This window comes from Heloderma suspectum, chromosome 1 (genome assembly GCF_057233095.1).
Source record: "Heloderma suspectum isolate Gila_16-S chromosome 1, 16-S_ref, whole genome shotgun sequence".
NCBI lineage: Eukaryota > Metazoa > Chordata > Lepidosauria > Squamata > Helodermatidae > Heloderma > Heloderma suspectum.
The window spans coordinates 6,642,044-6,664,650 of NC_139458.1; the positions used below are offsets into that span (position 1 = coordinate 6,642,044).

Genomic DNA, 22,607 nt, shown 5'->3' on the forward strand with positions numbered 1-22,607 from the left:
GATCCTGGCCTTCCTCCCTGTGACAGCCGTTCAAGTACTTGAAGAGCGCTATCATCTCTCCCCTCGGTCTTTTCTTCTCGAGGCTAAACATGCCCAGTTCTTTCAGTCTCTCCTCATAGGCTTTGTTTCCAGTCCCCTGAATATTCATTATGATATCCAGTCCCCTGAATGTTCATTATGATATTGCCAGTTTTATTTTTGATCCCGTGCTAATGATCTGTAATGTGGATTTCACCTTTTTCACAGCTGTTGCACACTGGGACAGCATTTTAACTGAGCTAGTCACAACCACAAGATCTCTTTCCTGGTCAGTCACCATCGGCTCAGGTGCCATCAGGGTATATGTAAAGTTGGGATTTTGTTAAAAAATGTTTGCCCCAATGTACATTCCTTTACACTTACATTGAACCCCATTTGCCATGGCACTGCCCTTCCACCAGGTTTGGAGAGGTCCTTTTGGAGCTCTTTGTGCTCACTTTGTTTTGACTACCCTGAATAAATATGGTGTCACCATTCAGCAAACATGACTACTACAAAAACTGTGACAGCTGTATAGTAAGAATACCCAGAATCCTAGGGTCTTAGATGTTATTCTTGTATTACTAGGATCCAAGCAGAGTCTGTATTTGTACCAAGGCAGGAGCTTTTCTCCTCAGTCCCCTTGATCTCAGACTAACCATCAGCCCCTTGTTTCAACCCCAGTACTGATGCTGGACAAGAAAGGGACAAACTGTAGCCAGGTGCCTTTCAGCTAGCTGGTTGATCCTGTTCTCCTTGAACGCATCATCTAAAACAGGGGTGCGGAACCTCAGGACAGGAGCCAAATCCCTGGAGAGTGGCTCTGAAATGGCAGCCAGCCCTCAGGTTGAAAGAGGTTCTGCACTCTCCGTTCTAGAAACTGCTCCTCGAACGACACGATAGCCCCGGGCCCTGCCTCTCCTGGCAAATCCAAATCTGCTTTCCTTGATAAATGGCTCAGCTTATCCGTTAAGCCTCCAGCCCAGCCACAGAGTACAACAAGCCCTATTAATTATTAAGGCAAAAAGACGCACACATATTTAAAATGTGTATTTTATTTGTCCAGTTACAACCCCAAAAAGTGTAGTGTTTTCCCCGTTTAAAAAGTATTTATACATCTTGTACAAAACTTTGTATAAATAACCCAAATTTTCTTCTTCAAACCCAATATATAAAAAAATTAGTACCTTTTTGTTTAAAAAATAGTTATACCATACAATTTGAGGGAAAAAAATAGTATTTCTCTGTCCAAACTCCCCTGGATAAGCAATTTTTAAATAACATAAATAAAAAAAAACTTGTGTATAACAAATTAAAACATTAAACACAGTAATGTGTGATTCTTTTTTTCACCCCCCCCCCACAAAAAAAAATAGATTCTGACACAAATAAATAAGGGGGAAGAAAACATAATACTGGAGAGGTTTAAAATAAAATTAATTTGTTTTTAAATTAAAACAAGCAATTTGATCCCTGGGTTTCTCAGCTTATGCCAGTTTGTGAGAGTGAGGAGTGAGGCGTGTTAGCAGCCAAGGGATGTCAGAGGTGACCGATCCGCCTGTATGTATCTGCATGCAGTGATCGCTGCTCCGGAAGCAAGGCCTAGGGAAGGAAGGCAAGGAGGACATACTTCACCCACAGCTCTTTGGAAAGCACATCACACTTAGGAACACAAACAAGCAGCACCACTGAAGCCATCACAGCAAGACAGACACGAGAGGGAGAGTTAAAAAGAGAAAAGCACATACAGCATGCAGCTCATCATGGGCGACGTTTGTTTAAAGACTAGAATCAGCTGCTTGGAATAAGCAAGCGACACAGCCTGTGAGCCATGGGAGACTTTGGGGGTTCTTATGTCCAGTTCATACGCTGCCCTGGACTGACCATCAGGCCTAGCTCCTCTCCCTGCATGCTTCAACTCCTCCCCTGCCCCCCAGTTTGAGCCAAAACTATTGTTCGCCACTACATCCAAACTCAGCAAGCTATTAATTGTACACACCATAATTTGGCCACAGACAAGAATATGAAACCCACGGAAAGCATGATCTCCAATTCTGCTTTAGAGAAAAAATGCAAACCATGGTTTGCCGGTTCAGATGCCATGGCAAACCATGGTTTGCCCAAAGGTAGTCAGGAAGGGAATCAAAGCACAGGAGAGAAGGGAGGTGGGGAGAAAGGGCAGCCAAGCCATGGCCTGGCTTCCTATGTGAACCGACCTTTGATTTACTGCCACCTTCCAATCAAGACAACAGTGTAAGCTGACCTGAATGTGCCTCGTCATATCTTCCACCGGTTCAGAGGCGAAGACAGAGACAACCTTGTGTACTTGCAGCACTGTGGTTCTCCTAAACAAGGATCACTGGCTGGGCACCGGCTCTCCCACTGCTGCATGCTCCCTAAGGCTAATTGTGGTTGTAATTTCAACCCATGACTCAGTAGCAATACATGTGAATGCCACTGTATGGGTGATGGAAGCAGAACCGCACGCAGCAGCCTTCCCCAACCTGGTGCATGCCAGATGTGTTGGATTGCAACTCCCATAATTCCCAATTAGCGTTGCCCATGCCGGCTCGGAATTATGGGAGTAAAGGATGCAAGGGAGTTCAAAACAGGTCTCTCTAATGTGGGCTGCCTGTTCCCTTAAGCCAGGGTGTCTGGAACCTGTGGACCTTCAGATGTTGTTGGATTACAACTCCCATCATCCCAGACCACTGGCCATGCTGGCTGGGGCTGATGGGAGTTGAAATCCAACGGCATCTGGAGGAGCACAAGTCTCCCACTTGTCTTAAGCAGAGGCATTTGAAAAGGCAAATCCCATTTTGATACAAAAGCATTCTGCAAAGCAAAGGGGTCTCATGTTCATTGCTGTTTACTGCCTTGAGAGGTTATTTGCCCACCTTGGGGGGGTTCTACCCTTAAATGTGGCCTAAAAACAGTTTTAAATAAAAATGAACGAAAATACTGCTGTACGGTATGCAGAAACACCTGCTACTGAGAATATTCCTGAACTTAACTGTTTGGCAGCTTTGGTCACAGGTGGTCTAATAAAAGATGTTAACTGTTGTGAACCGCCCAGAGAGCTTTGGCTATTGGGCAGTATAGAAATGTAATAAATAAAAGAAAATAAATAAAGATGTGGCGTATTTATGGTAAAAAGTCAGGAACGCACGGACAGAATCACTGGACCACAGGCAGCTGATTAGAGAAAGCTAATTAGGAAGAAAGACATGCATTGGTGCAATGTATGGAAGGATGGAATCTACAGAGCCCCTGAGGGGGGACTGGGAATTTGAAACTGGCATAAACAGAGAAAGGATCACGATGAGGAAAAAGAGAGATGAAGAGGCAGCCTATTGGAGGCGAAGGATCTACACCTGATGATGAAGAGGAAGGAGAAAGGGGTGTACCTGGGGCATGTTTGTTTCCAAGGGCTGGTTCTCGAGCTCCTCCTGCAGGCTCTGACACCTCCGCTCAGCCTGCAGGAACTGGTGCTGGAGCTGCTGGTATTGTTCCCAGGGGACCACGGCGCAGCCGGGCTGCTGGAGCTGCTGCAGGTCACGAGGATGCTGGGATGGGCTAAGCATCACGCTGGGGCTCGAGTGAAGCAGCTGTACGAGAGAAGAGGCAGATGGGCAGACTTGAGCATCGCCTTCCTGGATCGGACCACAGACGCCCTCTCATCACCTGTGCAGCACCAGCCAGCAAGGCCACGAGGGCAGGCGCTCTCAATGGGTGCCCCCCCACGCCCCATTATGGAACGCCTCCCCAAGGCAAACTCATGTGGGCTCTTCTGGAAGCACCATCAGGCCTTTGGGCTCAGCCTTCGGTCAGGAGAGAGGGGATTTGCCTGAAATCCTTCTCCTGTTTTGCCGATTGTTTGTTTTTCACGACAACCTTATACATAAAAATAAACAGCGGCACCCCAGCTGTGGAATGAGCTCCCTTGTGAGGTTCACCTGACACCTCCATTGTATTCCTTCCGGCGCCAGGTGAAGACCTTTTTATTTTCCCAGGCATTTTAGCATTTCGCTTTCTAGACTTTTAGCTTTGCTGTTTTAAATCTGTATTTTAAATCTCTGCATTGCTGCCAAGTTTTATTCTGGCTGTATTGATATATTGTGGTGTTAATGTTTTTATATTTTATATTGTTTTATTGTGTGCTTTTTGGTTTTAATTTTTGTGAACTGCCCAGAGAGCTGTGGCTATTGGGCAGTATAGAAATGAATGAATGAGTGAGTGAATGAATGAATGAATGAATGAATAAATCTACTGTTGTTAGCTTCAAGACTGGCCAGTTAGATGACCCAGGGATGGTCGCAACAAGGGCATGATGCAATAGCCGTGCCTAGGTTGCTCCCAGCATCTGGTATGCAGAGATATACTCCCTCGGGACATGAAGGCTCCATTTGTCTCATCATTAATATCAATACTCTTCTTCCCTGAATTTGTCTGTATTTCTTTTAATAAAGAAAACAAAGAAAAAGAAAAGGAAAACAAAGCCAACTTTTTTTAATAAAGAAAACAAAAAACCCATCTTTTAATGAAGAAAACAAAAACCCAGATTCCCCAGCCATCGCTGCTGTCTGGGAAAACACCCAACAGTTGGTGGCCAGGGAAGAGGGTAGGGGAAGGGAGCGTGGCCACCTGGGGAACCCCGGGGTCTCGCCTGGGGCCCTTCTGCCCCCCTGCTCCCGGGAGAGCACATCACCCAGGACTGCTTGCAACCCTATCAAGCCCAAAGGGGCGTGGCCCAACACACCCCGGGCAGGGGCTGCCTCCTCCCCAGCTGCCTTTCACGACCTTGGCAAAACACATGGGAGACAAGACCAGGCCTTCACTTCCACATGTTGCAGAGGAGGCCTCTTTCTCACTGGCACTGGTTTTTTTATATTCTGGCATTAATACCCAAATATACATAACTTCAATTCAGCTGCAGCTCTAACCACACAGAAACGACCTGCAGCGGGGGGTGCAGGGACATGACAACATAGCCTGTGCGCGCGCCTGCCCCAGACTCGCCCGATGCCGAAGTCTTGGAGGTTTCATTGGGATCCGCACCAAATCCTGACTGCTCCAGTCCAGGGCGGCCGGGTGTGGGAGGATAGCAGTGGCCCAGACTGGGCGTATGGTGTGGGCTCCTATTCAAGCCTCACACCGAGTGCAGGAAGCATCAGGTCAAACAGGGAGCAGATTCCCCCACTGCACAGAGGTCTGCTACACTGTTGAAGCCACGTCTGCTTAGGACTAAATGCAGCTTCCCCCAACCAGGCGCCTTCCAGAGGTGCGGACTTCTGGCGAGCGAGATCTCCTTCCCCAGCCTGCTGGGCTGGGACAGCGGGATGGGAGGGGAGCGGCCCTCCCCACTTTTGGCTCCAGCCCTGCCCCCACCAGCAGGGAATGCATCTCTCAATCCCGGTCTCTTTGAATGAGCTTTCCATTTCTAGTTTTTTGTGTTCGTTTGTATGTGTGTGTTTTTTTTAATTACTTCCTGTTTTTAACATTGTACTTTTACTGGTTGTTACTACTTTCTTAGCTGCCCTGGGATCATACATTTACATTGAAGGTGTGGGATATAAAGTAAGTAAGTTGGGGGAGGGGGAGAAAGAAAGTAAGTGTGCACTCCTATGGGTTGTGCTCTCGAGGATCTTAAGTCCTGAACTCGGAAGCTTTTTTGCCTGTCTAGCTGGGGCGCTTCAGAGGGGGAGGGTAGGAGGCTGGAGAGGCAGCAGGATAACTCGTATCCTGGCCTCTCTAGTCTCCTCCCCTCCTGGTTCACCAAAATGCCCCTTTTCTTTGCCCTCTGAGGTCAAGTTCCCAGCCTCAGAGAGTAGCCAACGTGGTTCTTTCCGCGCTGGCTGCGAGAGGGAGCGGGAGTTGGAGCTCTGATTCCCCCCTCTGAGGTCAGACCACTGTCTCTGAACTTGGACTGGGGAATCCGAAATATGCTATGGCCCCTCAGATGCTGTCTAGGGGCCACAGGACTGTTCCCTAAACAAACAAATGCCTTTTTAGTCCTGTATTCTGTCCCCAAAAGCCAGATGCCCCAAGGAGCTCATACACAGGGCCAAGAAAGCTCTGGTTGTTTATCCTCAGTAGAGTTGGCCATTTGTCCAGTAAAATGCTATCAAATAATGGTCAAGTATTTTTAAAGTATTAACAAAACAAAAAACATTTAGGCTGCAGTCCTATACACGCTTACTGAAAGTAAATCCTATTTAACTCAATGGGACTTACTTACTTACTTATTTATTTCTTTTCTATACTGCCCAATAGTCGGAGCTCTCTGGGCGGTTCACAAAAATTAAAACCAAAGAGCACACAATAAAACAATACAAAATATATAAAACATTAAAACCACAGTAAACAATACAACCAGAATAAAACCAGAATAAAACCTAGAAGGAGTGCAGGGATTTAAAATACAGATTTAAACCAGCAAAACTAAAAGTCTAAAGAGCTCAAATGCTAAAATCCCTGGGAAAATAAAAAGGTCTTCACCTGGCGCCAGAAAGAATACAATGTAGGTGCCAGGCGAACCTCACGAGGGCGCTCATTCCACAGCCGGGGTGCCACAGGAGAAAAGGCCCTCCTCCTAGTAGCCACCTGACTCACTTCCTTTGGCAGGGGCTCACAGAGAAGAGCCGCTGAGGCCGATCTTAAGGTCCGGGCAGGCACATATGGGAGGAGGCGATCCTTCAGATAACCTGGCCCCAAGCCATTAAGGGCTTTGAATGTTAATACCAGCACTTTGAATTGGGCCCGGAAATGGACTGGCAGCCAGTGCAGCTGGAAAAGTACTGGCATAATAGGAGCTCGTTGGCCAGTCCCTGCTAACAATCTTACTGCCCTGTTTTGGACTAGCTGATGTTTCCGGACCGTTTTCAAAGGCAGCCCCACGTATAACGCATTGCAGTAATCCAGACGAGAAGTTATCAGAGCATGGATAACTGTAGCTAGGCTATCTCTGTCCAGATCAGGGCGAAGTTGGTATACCAGCCTAAGCTGATAAAAAGTGCTCTGTGACACTGAGTTCACCTGTGCCTCATGTGACAGTTCTGGATCCAAGAGCACCCCCAAACTACCAACGTGATCCTTTAGGGGGAGTGCAACCCCCCCAGAACAGGTTGAATATCACCTAGCCGGGCAGATGAACCACCCGCTAACAGTACCTCTGTCTTGTCTGGATTGGGTTTCAGTTTATTGGCCCTTATCCAGTCCATTACCGTGCCCAGGCACTAATTCAGAACAGCCACTGCCTCACCTGGGTTTGATGAGAAAGAGAGGTAGAGCTGGGTGTCATCTGCATATTGATGGCACCTCAGCCCACACCTCCGGATAACCTGCCCCAGCGGTTTCGTGTAGATGTTAAACAGCATGGGGGATAAAACAGAGACCTGTGGAACCCCATGGCACAATTGCCATGGCACAGAGCAATAATCCCCCAGCACCAACTTCTGGAATCGGCTATCCACGTAGGAGCGGAACCACTGCAGTGCAGCGCCTCCAACTCCCAACCCAGACAACTATACAGAAGGATACCATGGTCGATGGTATTGAAAGCCACTGAGAGGTCCAGGAGAATCAACAGGGTCGCACTCCCCCTGTCCCTATCCTGGCAGAGGTCATCCCACAGGGTGACCAAGGCAGTTTCCGTTCCAAAACCAGGCCTGAAGCCCAATTGAAATGGATCTAGAGTAGACATGCACATTGCCCATCTCCAAAAAGCTTGATAGGTTTGTTATTACCAAAAGCAAAACCTCTTATTCTGTGACCTGCCCAGACAGCTTCTGCTATTGGGTGGGACCGAAATGTAATAAAATATACAATACAATTTGTTCAATATTATTGTGAATAATGAAATTAACTATTAAACATGTAATAGATTATTACAACTTTTAACAAAGTTAGTAAGGTTTTTTTTTCCTAATGTGAACAATTGACTGGATTGTTCTTCTGGCTTTTATTCTGGAACACCAGCATCAGTTTGCAGTTATAATTATAACAAAACAAAACAAACAAACAAGGAGATCAAAGCAAAGTAACAGCAATAAGTATTTTTGGAAAAGTCCACTTTTAAGAGCAGCAGGGCCAATTCTCCAATCATTATCATGGGCTTCATGGAACATTTCATAAGACACGCAAGCGAGCAAACAATAAATGGCTAATTGGCAATATTTGACCAGTCAATTGACCAGAGTGCCATCCCTAGTCCTCAAGATCCAGCAAGTCAGAGGTATACTGAGGAAGGCCAGGATCTCTTCTCAGTCATCCCAGAGTGCAGGACACAGAATAATGGGCTCAAGTGACAGGAAGCCAGATTCCGGCTGAACATCAGGAGAAACGTCCTGACTGTCAGAGCAATACGACAATGGAACCAATGACCTAGGGAGGTGGTGGGCTCTCCCGCACTGGAGGCATTCAAGACGAGGCTGGGCAGCCACCTGTCAGGGATGCTTTGACTTGGACTTCTGCACTGAGCAGGGGGTTGGACTCGATGGCCTTGTGGGCCCCTTCCAACCCTACCATTCTATGATTCTGCTGTGTCTAATCATGGAAGTTCCACTCTTGCGTCCTATAGCTAATAGCCATCTCCCCCATGAATGTATCTAAACCAGCCCTTCTCCAAACTTTTGAGACATGTTGGACTACAACCCCTGTCTGGGGATGATGGTAGTTGCAGTCTAATATGTCTGGAGAGAGCCAGGCTGATCTAAACCATTTAAAAAGCCCCCTAAGCCATCAGAATCAGCAGCAGGGGAACCACCTGCAAATGTGTTCAACAAGTTCATTAGCTGGAGTAAGGAGACAGTTAAGGAGTCAATGAACCCTTTCTCAATCACAATAAAATTCAAAAGCACACACCCATTGTGCGTTCCAGTTGGCTGTGTGAAGCCAAGAAACATCTGGGGAATTTTTCAGAGACATCAGTACATCCAGCCATGCAAACTCTGATAATTCCACAAAAGGCATGCGAAAATAAGAGGATGGAAGGAGAACTCCGATGGTCACAAGGGAACAAATGACCATTCCAAGAATAAAATAAGAACAGAAAATGCAATCTTAGAGCCACTTTTCATTTTTCTGAAATCTGGTTTCAAGTTAAGACAGATGATCTTGTACTCTTGGAAAGATCAGACTTTAAAGCTAAGCCCCCTTTCCCTATTTTCCTCTCCCCAAGACTAGGGAAAACAGGGTGCAATCCTATGTATGTTTAGACAGAGAAAAAGTCCTACAACTCTCAACACTGGGAGTTCTGGAACTTTTTTCTGTCTAAACATGCATAGGGTTGCACCGTTAATTGCTGCAGTAAACCCTTTTTTCCTGCTGTCCGTATAATGTTTGAATGAGACCATTCGATAGGCCCATTAAAATGAAGAGTAGCTCTTTCAGAAGACGAGATGGGTTGTTGCTATCGTATTTGGTATGATGTCTGCATCAAATAAAAGGAAGAGAAAGACACTAACTAGTGGGATTGTTTTTCCCATGCAACAGAATTACAGGAAAGAGGTTTGTTCTACCTTCGCACGCTAATTCAGGCAGAGCGCTGCAGCCATCTCTGCTAGTTCCAGCCAAGGTCTAGAAACAGGTTAGCCAGTGGGAGGAGGGCAGGGGGAGAGAACAAGTATGAGAGAGAAAGTTATGGGAGTCCAAGAGCAGAAAGGGCCAAGAAAAAAGTTTTCACAGAAAAAGACAAACACAAAGCCACAAAGGACAAGGACTCTTTTACAGACATCAAAAGAGTTGCAGGGTGGGGAGGAAGAAAGACACAAGTGGATCATTTTTTTCAATTCTATTCCCCACAACAGAATATCCTATAGGGCAGGCTGTGTCATGTGTATTTTAGGGATTTCATGTCATGTATAGAATTCAGCTTCTTAAGGGACTTGACTTGTGTTAAACAAAAACAGGTTTCTAGACCTTATGGCTCCCCCCCATCCCCACCCCAAGTCAGGGCTAACTAATTAATTAACTAACACCAACTGTCTTGTGGGGAAGAAGAAGCAAGGGAGACAGGAGCAGGCTAAGGGAACAACAGGGTCATGCTCCATTTGAACTCCCCTGCCCTACAAATAAGAGGCAAAGCAGGGCCATTCCACAAGCGAGCCTTGCTGAAAATCAGCTTTTTTCCCTTTTCCTTTTCCCTCCCCATCCCCTTTTCCTTGTGTTTTGTGTCTATTTAGATTGCAAGCCTGCACGTAGGTACTGTCTTATTTTAATGACTGATTGTAAAATGCTCCAGGAGCAGTTTTTTGGGCTAAGCAACAATAAAATACTTTAGATAAATAAATAAAAGTTGACAGTGTGAGGCAATGTCTGGAGAGATCTGAAAAGCAAGGTTGGGGGACCGAATAAGACTTTCAGGAATCCAGGGGTGGGGTGGGAAGTCTTCAAAGCCCTGGATAGGTTTTGGCCCTGTCCCATGATGGCTTGCAGAACCAGAATAAATTATGCAAAATATGCTTCATTTGCATAGGTCATAGAGACTGCAGAACTTGGCATTACTAGTTGCAGAATTTAAATGTGTTTGGGTCCACATAGAGCTCTTCCTCAAGGGTCTCAGCAGATGCCCACAGCTTTGATATCCAATCCTGGACATGCCGGCACGTTGAATATTGCTTTGTGGATCCTTTTGGGAGAGGACCTGTAGCCCCAGAGTAAAGCACATGTTTTGCATGTGGAAGGTCCCAGATGCAGCCCCTGGCATCTTCAGTTAAAAGGTTCTCGGAGAACAAGGCTGGTGGGTGGGGAACCTCTCTAACTGGAGACCTGCTGCCTGTCAGACTAGCCAATACTGGGTCTGGCAGTGCAAGGCAGCTTATACGTTCCATGTCTGACATTTACATCAGTTGAGACTGCAGGTCCTGTCTCACCCCCATGTCAATAAGAGCCCTTTGCTTTGCTGAGCATTGGTGCATAAGTCAAGAGGAGTTTTTACTCTTCTTCGACCTTCAGAGTATCCCCCTGGTCTTGCCCTTTCTCCATCGCCTGGCCTCAGCATCTGGAGTCAAGAGGAGTTTTGACTCTTCTTCGACCCTCAGAGTATCCCCCTGGTCTTGCCCTTTCTCCATTGCCTGGCCACAGCATCTGGACTACTGCCTTTCTTCACAGCTGCTCTGTTTAGTTATTATGGCTAAGGGCTCTTAGCCTCTCCCCAATTTTGCCTAGATCAGCTATCTTCAACAAACCAAGCCAGACTACAACTGCCATCATCCCTGGCCAGCAGGGGCATACTGGCCAGGGATGATGGGCATTTTAGTTCAATGTACCTGGAGGGCACAGGGTTGGAGAAGGCTGCCCTAGATCGGAGTGGCAGAAAGTAGATTTCCAGATGTTTTGGATGTCATCGCCCACCATTCCTGACTATTGGCCATGCTGGCAGGGGCTTTTGGGAGTTGAAGTGCTAAACATCTGGAGATCCACCTTCTGCCCACCCCTGGCCTAGGAGGAAGTGTGCAATTGCTCTCTTGGAAACTAGGCTACAAGGCCTTTAGACAGGTATATTCTGTTGTGGGATGTAATTTCCATCTTAGGTGAAGGAAATCATCAATTGGTAAAACTTAAAACCATTCCCAGTTTGTTTCTTTTCTAGACAGTTAACAAAAAATGCCACCTCTGTTGAAACAGACCTCCATCACCTGTTCATCCAGTTTGACCTGTTTTTTCCTTAGGCCTTCATTTTCCGAATTGATGGTTTCCAGCTCACGCTCAAGAGAATTCATCTGGCTGATCTGTCAAGGAGTTTAATCTCAGTTCAGAAAAAGAAGTCGAATTATTCATTTGGTTTGTGTGTTTCAACTTTGCCAAAGCATGGGCAAAAAGACCTGCAGGCAAATTCGAACCCACAGCTGGGCAGCTCTCCACCATGAGCCAGGGTGTTCCAGCAGAGAGCTTATTTTATTCTTTCGTTTTTTGTATTCAGTTCAATTTTATTCAGTTCAGTTGGTTATTGGAGCAAGCTGCACCAGAACTCCTCTGACTCAGAGTGCATGGACCTCATGGCGATTTTGCATATGTTGGGATGAAGCCTGCACATGCAAACGGTGGCCGTGAGACAGAGGGCAGAGGCACGGACAGAGAGCATATGAAGAGTTCTGCTGGATCAGATCAAGGGTCCATCGAGTCCACCACTTTATGATGTATTTGTAATCTCTTATACATTGCTTTGGCACACTTTGGGCCAAAAAAACAGCATAGAAAAAAACATTTACGTTCTATAGCCTATACGTTCTATACAGGGGTCTCCAATCCTTTGAGGCCAGTGGGCCCATTTGGCATTTTGAGCACCACCACAAATTAGCTGCTGTAGGGGGGTGGAGGGCTAATCAGAAAAATGTTGGGAACAACCCCCCCACCATCTGTGTTGGTGTGTGTGTGCTCGGCAAGGGGGCTTTTTGCCCTCCATGCAAGTGAATAGAGGAATGGCTCCATTCACTCGCAGAGGGAGGAAATTGCTTGCAGGGCACCTCAGCCTGGCCATGCAGGTGCAGTGGCACCCATGGGCACTGTGTTGGAGAGCGCTGGCCTAACGTTGAACATGATATGCCATCCTGCTTCCAACACTGGCTGATCTACAAGAAAGCCACAAGCAGGGCTTGAAGGCAGCACCCTTCTCCCACAGCTGCCCTCCCCACAGCGACTGGTACCAAGAGATGGTGTGCCTCTGAATACGGACATTCCATCATGGCCAATATCCCCCATTAATTTGTCAACAAATTTGTAAAACAGTCAATTGTCTAGTTGCCTATGGTGAGCAAGGATTTCTACAAGGTGACCAGCCAAGAAAGCAATAGGAAACAGGAAGGCAGCTGCTTAGGGTTTGCTGTTGCTTTTGTTTTTTTGGAGTGGGGGGATAATTTTTTCCAAACCATCCATGTGCCACAAATGCCTAACAAAGGAACGTGAAGATAGGCCAGCATAAGTGGGACAGTAAAAAAATGTGTAACTTGCAAAGATTTAAAAAATAACACCAAATTAGATGAAGATGTGAATTCGAGGCCTGGATTAATGAAGGATGCATTGGGCGTGATGGAATTGCTCAATCCCCACTCTGGAAAAACAAAACAAAACACTCTCTTGTCTGGAACTGACCTTCTTGTTGGCCGATGTCAGCTCCTTCTGCAGCCGCTCACACTCCCTCTTCAGGCTGAGCTTGTCTTGCTCAATGGCTTTCACAACCCCCGACTGGCTTTGGTGTTTTTGGTGCTTCAGGGTCAGGATTGTGGATTCCAGCTGCCGTATCTTTGCGAGAGCAGAGGCCAAAAAGATTTGGTTTAGTCAGAGTGTTTGGGGGCGGCTGCAGAAGCACCAGAAAAGCAGTCGGGCCTGCTGGGTCTCCACCTCATCTGATCTACATAAGCCAACGTAGAACACGCTCCCTCTCCCCTTGTCTGGGCTCCCGCCCGTGCGTGCCCGCACCACTGGCCCACGGGCTACCGCCCGGCGGCACTCTCAGGCTCCGTGGCAGCCTGCCGCAAGCTAGGCCCAGGCCCAATGTGGTTGTGAAAGGCGAACAGCCATGATTCAACAGACAGGCTCGTCAGGGAGATGCGTGAAGAAATGCTGTGACCTGGCCCAAGCCTTCGGAATCCAGGTGGCTGCATGCACAGAAAAAGCTGCCTTACTGCTGAGGCAGCGTTGTCCACACTGACTGGCAGCAATGGCTCTCCGGGGTTTCAGGCAGGAGTTTTTCCTGCCCTGCCTGGAGATGCCAGGCATCGAACCTGGGACCTTCTGCATGCAAAGCAGGGGCTCTACCATTGAACTACAGCCCCTCCCTATCTCCCACTTCAATGTGGACCTGGAAGGGATCCCAGCTTACCTTCTCCCTGGAATGAGTGAGATCCGACTTGGTGCTCTGGACCTCCTGCTGGAGCCGCTCATTCTCCTGCCTCAACAGTTGCTGCTCTTGCTTGACCAGCTGATCCAGCTCATCCCAACACAGCTTCTTCTGCTGGCTCTGCAGCCCTGCTGAGTGCACAGTGGCTTCCAGAACCCGATTCTGCAGAAGGAAGAAGGGGAGAGCCGCACACAGCCGGGTCAGAGCATCTGTGGCATATAGTTATTTTTCTTATTCATTTGATTGATTGATCAATTAGACTGATTTATGTCCCAGCTTTCTGCCAAGAAATGGCACTCAACGCAGCTTGGTTAGCAAGCAGAGTCAAGAAAGCTAGAAAAGCATGAAGACTTCTATTTAAAAGTGGAAGTCTGGATGAAATGAGGATTCCCCCTCTGCCCTCCCCCACCCTCCAAAACAGCGCAAACTCTAGCAACACAAGTGTAGGCTAGGGATGTTTGAGAATTTCGTTTCAGTTCGTAAATCACTCAGAAATGCCCCATTTGCAATCCCGAATGGGAGCAGACATTCTCCAAAAATGTTTGCAAATTCCTGAACTTGTGTTCTTAAAACCTGCGCAACTTGAAAAATGCGCAATTTTACCCATTTGAATGAACCCTCCCAAAAGGTCGCAAATGAGAACAAGAGTGAGAGAAACAAAGCTTTGAACTAATGTTTGGGGAACTTCCGTGAGCTCGAGCCTCCCTGGTTCTCCCATCCCTAGTGTAGGCTGGCAATACAGCAAGCAAAAGAAAACTTTAAGAAGCATATTGCTAAAAGCAGACCTCTCTCCACCCCACCCCGCTTTGCTCTTCAGTTCCCATGATGTCTTGCAGAAAGAAACTGATTCAAGGGCCAGCTACCTTGTCATTGGCGGTCTGCAGCTGTTTGTGTAGCGACACCACCTCCTGCATCAGAGCTTCTTTCTCCTGCTGGGATACCCGGAGGTCTGACTTGAGCCTGGACACTTGAAGGTTGATGTTCTGTATGGCATCTTCAAAAGTCTGGATCTAAGAAGACCAGAGAAAGAAGAAGAGGAGATCAATCCAACATCAAGGGGGACCTTCACAGGCTTGCAAACCCGCAAGGGAGAAATGGGAGCGCATGCAGCTTCCACGGCCCAGTCCACTTGCTGGATCAGGAACCGGGTGCACAGGCTGGAAGGAGCTGGCCAACGTGCATTGCAAAGGGAGAAATCTGATGGACGTTACAGGTCAGCCTAGTAAAATGACAGGGCTCTCCATCCTCTGTTACTGAAGGCAAAGGAACGTGGGCACCTTTCTCCTCTGCAGAGGGGCAGAGTGAACAGGGACAAACGTAGCCTTTTCCCATCTGAAGAGGTGATTCAAACAGTCCAGAAGGGAAGCAATGTAATACTTAAGTAATATCGGGCTAGACTGCTGCAGTGAGAGAGGGAGGCCAAAGTGGGTAAAAGGAGAACGTAGTTGTAGAGACAAAACACGGGGGGGAGGGGCTTCTGCCTCACTGCACAGATGCTGCTTTACCTGTGCCTCTGAGCAATTCAAGGACCCTCTTCAAACATGGCAGACTCATGTATTTCAGCCTCAGCCTTTTTTTGAATGTATGGCTGGTCAAAGGGATGGGCAACAGAAATCCCTGGATGAAGGAGAGCGGGGTTCATGTCCCTGCACAGCCACGGATCTCACTAGGACATCCTTTCTCTCAGCCTGGCCTGCTGGACAGGGTTGTTGCACTAGTAAAAAGGGAAAAACCCAGGCATAATGCCTTGAAATTCTTGGAAGAAGGGTGGGAGGAAGCACAGTCTTGCAGCCCTTTAAAGATCAACTATTTCATTGGAAGATGAGGTTTTGTGGAGTAGAGCAAGGGTGGGCAGGAAGTGGATCAGCATCTACTAGTAGATTTATGGGAGACTTGCCATAAGTAGATTTACGGGAGATCAGCCACTGGAAAAGACCGTGATGCTGGGAAAGATTGAAGGCAAAAGGAGAAGTGGACGGCAGAGGATGAGATGGCTAGATAGCATCACCGATGCAATGAATATGGACTTGAGCACGCTTCGGGAGAGGGCGCAGGACAGGAAGGCCTGGCGTGCTATGGTCCATGGGGTCACGAAGAGTCGGACACGACTGAACAACAACAACAAGCCACGGTTTGTGTCTCAGCGGAGGCTGGTGGCTCCGATGTCAGTGGGGCAGTAACTCTGCTCTGGGTTTCAGACAGAACCAGTCAGAACTCTAAAGGAGCTCTCCAAGGTGTGGAACTGTGTCTCTTAATTGTCTAACAATAACCCTAAATTATACTAATGAAATTAAGAACGCTTGGTGTACGCGAAGCAGGACTATTATTATTAGGCTCTATCCAGTTCTGGTACTCAAAACCATTTCCTGGGATCAGCATTCTTTAACTCTAAGTTATGTCTTTTATGACAGGTTTGTGTTGGTGGATTCCAGGATTTTAGTACAATATCATCAGATTTCATCAGATGCACAAAATGTTATCCTCATTTGGTAGATATATACATATAAGTGCATGCATGCACACAGGTGGGCACGCATACGCACACGCACGCACACACACAGGAACATAGAAAAATATTTTTTTTAGTAAACTGTGGAACCAACAAGTCATTAAATACAAGCTGCGGGTCTTAGAGAACCCAAACATATAAGAGATAAGAAAAGAGTGGCTCATTCACAATAGTAATAATCTGTGACGATAATACTATCTCAACTATGCTACACTGCTGTAACACTTGTTCTGGGAGAGAAACCCACCACTCTAATTAAGTCCAAATGGAATGGAATCAAATTTGCTGATACAGTCAGAGCCAGAAATATCGGAACAAGGATAACTGTTTTGGCAGTTGACCTCTGTACACCACCACATTGAAGTTGAAAAGAAACACACCCAGATGGGAGCGAAGTCAGGACTTTCAGCTGTAGTTCAAGGGGTTTGACAAAAGTGGGGCACTAACCTTTCAGGAAGTACAGCCAGTGGCATACACCCCCCCCCCCCATCGTTGGTAGCCCATAAGTAATGGAACAAATGGCTGACAAGCAGCTGCATGGCCAGGTGGCCTGTTTCCTGGGTACCCCATGACCAATCAAGCAGATAAAAGGCCTGGAGGTGGTTCTGAGTGTTACATTTGCATTGGTAGCTGTTCACTGGAACACCCAACATGAGGTCCAAAGAGGTGTCCATGCGAGTGAAGGAGGCCATCATTAGGCTGAGGAAACAACATAAACCCATCACAGAGATAGCAAAAACAGTGGGAGTGGCCAACACAACAGTTTGGAACATCCTGAAAAAGAAGGAATTAACTGGCAAGCTCAGCAACAGCAAAAGGCCTGGCAGACCACGGAAGACAACTAAAGTGGATGACCGCAGAATTCTGCTCATGGTGAAGAGGAACCCGTTCACAACATCTAGCCAGGTCAAGAACACTCTTGAGGAGGTAGGCATGTCATTGTCAACATCTACAGTCAAGAGATGGCTTTATGAATGTAAATACAGAGGCTTCACAAGAAGGTGCAAACCACTGGGAACACTCAAGAACTGAAAGACCAGATTAGCCTTTGCCAGCAAACACCTAAAAAAGCCCGCCCTGTTCTGGAATAAGATTCTTTGGACTGATGAAACTAAGAGTAACTTGTACCAGAATGATGGGAAGAGAAAAATATGGGGAAGGAAAGGAACAGCTCATGATCCAAAGCATACCACATCATCTGTCAAACATGGTGGAGGCAGTGTTATGGCATGGGCATGTATGACAGCCAATGGAACCAGGTCACTGGTGTTTATTGATGACCTGACTGCTGATAAAAGCAGCAGGATGAAGTCTGAAGTGTATAGGGCTATACTTTCTGCTCAGATTCAGCCGAATGCGGCCAAACTGAGAGGACACCGCTTCATATTGCAGATGGATAACGACCCAAAACATACAGCAAAAGCTACCCAAGAGTTTCTCCAGGCAAAGAAGTGGGATGTTCTTCAATGGCCAAGTCAGTCACCTGATCTCAACCCAATAGAGCATGCTTTTCACTGACTGAAGACAAGACTGAAGGCAGAAAGACCCACAAACAAGCAGCAGCTGAAGGCAGCTGCCGTAAAGGCCTGGCAAAGCATCTCGAGGGAGGAAACTCAGCATTTGGTCATGCCCATGGGTTCCAGACTTCAGGCAGTCATTGACTGCAAAAGATTTTCATCCAGGTATTAAAGGCGATCCTTAAGTTTGAAAGGATGTTGGTTTGTTCCATTACTTATGAGCCACCAACGATGGGTGTGTGTGTATGCCACTGGCTGTCCTTCCTGAATGGTTAGTGCCCCACTTTTGTCAAACCCCTTGAATTACAGATGAAAGTCCTGACTTTGCTCCCATCTGGGTGTGTTTCCTTTCAACTTCAATGTGGTGGTGTACAGAGGCCAACTGTCAAAACAGTTATCCTTGTTCCAATATTTCTGGCCCTGACTGTAAATTCTAGTTGAGCTATTTCATGCTTTGGAGTCTTTTTTGGACACAGTGAATACAAATACTGTCCAGAGATTGAAGAACTTGAAATCGAGCACTGCACCTTATCTTGGGACGCTGCAATCTGGGTTTTCAGAGACTGATTCTGGTGCTCTAAAGCCAACTTCTCCTGCTTCAAGGAAGCAACAAGGCTATCCAGGAAGGCCACTTTGGCTACCTGCAATGGAGAGAGAGAAACCCCAGGCAGGGCTGCCATTAGCACAGGGCAACCGTAGGCTGCTGGCAGGGCCCCAGCGCTCAACAGGACCTACTGCTGATGCTGGTCCTGGGACCCCTTACCATTTTTCCTGGCCTGGCACTGCTCAGATCCAGACACCCTTTTAATTCCCCAGAAGCGCCTGACCTAGTGTTGCTCGGGGGCATGGTGGCAAACTGAAAGGGTGCTTAGACCCAGCTGCCCAGAACTGCTTAGGGCACTGCCAATGCAGCCTGGGAAGACATCCAGGGCCCACTGTGGCCTTCCAAATGTGTTGGACTGCAACTCCCAAGCTGACTGGGAATGATGAAAGTTGCAGTCCAACACCTCTGGAAGGCATCAGGTCGGGGGAGGCTGGGCTAGCCCACAGAGGCCGGAATTGTGAGACCCAGCGCAAAGTCAGGTATTCCGTGTTCTGAAGTCTGTTTTTCACCTTTGGCAACCAAGCACATATCCTGAGCCACAGCTATCTTGGGGGCAGGGGAAGAGCAGAACAGCCCAATGCCTTTGCCTGTTAATGAGTGAGGTGTTCATTTATGGGATAAAGTGGGGGGAGTGGGATCATCTGAGGCCCCTCACCTTCTCTACACATCTGTTCAGCTCTTCACTGAGAGCCTCTTTCTCTTTCAGCAGCTTCTCATTTTTCACAATGATGCTGGAAATCTCATTCTGGAGGTCAGAGAGATCCGGGCATCTGGGCAGCTGCAAAAAAGGACCAATCTTAAGTCTGGAAGAGAGCCCATTTAAAATGCAACTAGGTGCCTTGTAAACCAGGAAGAGTTTTAGGTTGTTGTTGTTGTTTTCTTTTTAACATCCCAACAATTTCTAGGAAATGACTGCAGCTAAGCAGAAACCTCCAAGGCATTAGAGGCATCCCATGCAAGGCTCTTGCTGCCACACCTGCCCTTACCTGCTTTACTTTCGCCAGTTCTTCCTTGAGGAAGTGGTTCTCCTGCTCCAGAGCACGAGCTTGAACCCTGAACTGAGACAGCTCCATCTCCAAGGATGAGACCAGCGTTGAGGACTAGGAGCAAATCCCAGAAAATTAAAATTGGGGGGGGGGGGGGTGTCACAGATGAGATCAGCCTTCCCCAACCTGGTGCCCTCCAGACATGCTAGACTACAACTCCCATCATTCCCAGCCAATACAACCATGCTGTCTGAGAATGATGGGAGTTGCAGTCCAACACCTCTGGAGGCCACCAGGTTAGGGAAGGCAAGCTGTTGCATTCCTTACAGGCAGAGGCTTGGGATATCAGATCCAGGAAAGCCCCAGGGCCCACCGTGGCCAGGGCCCCATCAAACCTGGAGCTGCCCTGACTCCATGTCAGATCTTTGCACCAGGATGATCAAGAAGAAATAGGATACTAATATTTGCATAGAGCATTCCAAAGCGCTCCCCTTACATTACCTCAGGTAATAATCCTGACAACCGTCCTATAAAAGGCAAGCGACTGTTCTTTTTGCCATAAGGCAGAATGGGGAGGTGGGGTGGGGCTGAGAGCAGTGACTTGCCAAAGGGCACCTCGTGAGCGTGTGGCAGAGGTGAGAATTGGATCTGGCATCTCATGGCTCAATCGAAGCCCCAGCAGGATTCATTAGAGCTCACAATACCTGAATTTTACAGTTCTCCAGTTCTTCCTTGAGACGGGAGCTCTCTCTCCCCCATTCTTCTGGCACACATTTCCCTGTCACCTTTTCCTTCTGCCGAAGCATCCTCATGAACCGCTGGTTAAGATCCTGTGCGTCTGCCTGATTTGGGGAGCTTTTACGGCCAAGTTCGGCATTTTCCAGTTCCAGCTGCTGGTTCCTGGCTTTCAGTTCAGATGCCTGAATAGAGAACAGGAGCCAGGCAAGAATCAACGGCAAGGAAACATTATTTTCCAGGACATGCAACTGGAAAGAGGGTCTCTTTGCCTTCCCAGGCTAAGGCACCTCCATTCACCTTTTCGGACATTCCTTTGTGGTAGACTCATTTTACAGGAGGGTGTGTGTGGAGGGGGGAAGGCAGGAATCCATTCAGGAGCAGCTGATACAGGATGTGATGAAGACCATCCACGTCCCCTTGCCCAACCCAGCACTGTCCAGATGTGTCAGATTACAACTTCCATCATCCCCAGCCCACACAAGCCATGCTGACTGTGGATGATGGGAGTTATAGTCCAATGCATGTGGAGGGCACTAGGTTCAGGAAGGCCGCTGTAGCCTAGTGTGTGAATAGTCAGGATTGTTGGCTGTAGGACACCTTGATCCAGGGACCTTAAGGGAACTGGACTGGAACTTGTGGTGATTTCGTAGGCACTGGACCTTCAAGAGAGCTGGGGTTATATCCAGCTGAAGGGAGGCGACCTATAACAGGAAACAGGAAATAGCCATGGGGCATGCTTTGTTCTAGGCACAGCTGCTAGCCCTCCTAGCTTTGTTAAGTATACTTTTAAATGAAGGGTTCTGTACTTTATTCTGCCTCTCTTATTGGATACAACGGAACCTCGTTCCCTTAACCCTCCGAAGTGGAACCCAAGCAGTTTCACCACCCTTTGGTCACTGCCCTTGGCTCCTCCTATAGAAACTTCCTCTTCCTGCCAGCAGATTTGGTCCAGTCCTGCAGGAGGTGACCAACCGCTCTAAGGTGTGGAATGTTCAGAATACTGGGTCATATATAAAATATTTCCTATATATTTCTCCCCACCTTAAAATATGATGAGGATGAAAGTGATACGCAAATTATGTTGGTTATATGCAACAGCCATGTTGGTTATATGCAGTTAGCCAACTCAAGTTTATTTAATCTGCATAAGAATGTATATTTAAATATTCATAGATTCATAGAATCATAGGGTTGGCAATACACCCTTTACAAATTTAAAGCCGAGAACTGTGTCTGAACTGGTAAGTAGCAAGCATGAAAACTGGTGGATAACCAAGTTCCAATCCCCACGTTAGTCCTGGAAGAGCAGATCAGGTCAGCTTTACCAGAATGCACTAAGAGTGAATTCTTCAGGCAGTCCTACTTCTTGAGGGATTTAGAGCTTCCTGACAACTAAAGATAGACAAAGAAAATTCACCTAAAAGCAGAGAGACTTACCTGCTTCTTTAAATTTTCAGCCATCTTCTGTACTGCCACTTTCTCTTTTTGTACAGTCTCTACTTTTTGCCTAAAGTAAGCACAGTGGACAAAATTATTACTATATGATGTTCAGTAGGATGTTCATTTACTGACAGAGACAGAGAGAATTAGTGACAACAGTGGAAACATCTCAGAACAGCTAAAACGAATGCTAATCAATTTTGCCATGATGGGCATTTTTGACAATATGTACAGCCCATCATATTTCAAGGTGGGGAGATACCACTTTGATGGCTGAAAGCAAGGAGGAGCTGAGGAACCTCATGACGAAGGTGAAAGAGGAAAGTGCAAAAGCTGCATTGCAGTTAAACCTCAAAAAAACCAAGATTATGGCAACCAGCTTGATTGATAACTGGCAAATAGAGGGAGAAAACGTGGAGGCAGTGACAGACTTTGTCTTTCTAGGCGCAAAGATTACTGCAGATGCTGACCGCAGCCAGGAAATCAGAAGACGTTTACTTCTTGGGGGGACAGCAATGACAAATCTTGATAAAATAGTGAAGAGCAGAGACATCACACTGACAACAAAGGTCCACATAGTGAAAGCAATGGTATTCCCCGTAGTAACCTACGGCTGCGAGAGCTGGACCATAAGGAAGGCTGAGCGAAGGAAGACAGATGCTTTTGAACTGTGGTGCTGGAGGAAAATTCTGAGAGTGCTTTGGACTGCAAGAAGATCAAACCAGTCCATACTCCAGAAAATCAAGCCAGACTGCTCACTTGAGGGAAGGATATTAAAGGCAAAACTGAAGTACTTTGGCCACATCATGAGAAGACAGGAGACCCTGGAAAAGATGCTGATGCTAGGGAAAGTGGAAGGCAAAAGGAAGAGGGGCCGACCAAGGGCAAGATGGATGGATGATATCCTGGAGGTGACGGGTTCGACCTTGGGGGAGCTGGGGGTGGCGACGGCCGACAG

At 47.2% G+C, this 22,607-nt stretch overlaps 1 protein-coding gene across 2 annotated transcripts in view; it reads right to left on the reverse strand.

Annotated features, from left to right (window-relative positions):
- Positions 1 to 22,607, reverse strand: part of NIN (ninein) — a 146,276-nt gene that overhangs the window by 11,400 nt on the left and 112,269 nt on the right. The window contains exons 20-29 of one of the 2 annotated variants that reach the window (XM_084834469.1): positions 21,647 to 21,716; positions 20,176 to 20,391; positions 19,472 to 19,585; positions 19,141 to 19,263; positions 18,409 to 18,522; positions 14,719 to 14,865; positions 13,838 to 14,017; positions 13,108 to 13,257; positions 11,646 to 11,747; positions 3,426 to 3,626 (exon numbers count right to left, since the gene is read on the reverse strand). In XM_084834469.1, the coding sequence (XP_084690595.1) occupies positions 3,426 to 3,626; positions 11,646 to 11,747; positions 13,108 to 13,257; positions 13,838 to 14,017; positions 14,719 to 14,865; positions 18,409 to 18,522; positions 19,141 to 19,263; positions 19,472 to 19,585; positions 20,176 to 20,391; positions 21,647 to 21,716 (1,417 nt within the window). Of the gene's footprint in view, positions 1 to 1,053; positions 1,621 to 3,425; positions 3,627 to 11,645; positions 11,748 to 13,107; positions 13,258 to 13,837; positions 14,018 to 14,718; positions 14,866 to 18,408; positions 18,523 to 19,140; positions 19,264 to 19,471; positions 19,586 to 20,175; positions 20,392 to 21,646; positions 21,717 to 22,607 lie in introns of those variants that run through there. The other variant, XM_084834478.1, reaches the window with a different exon arrangement.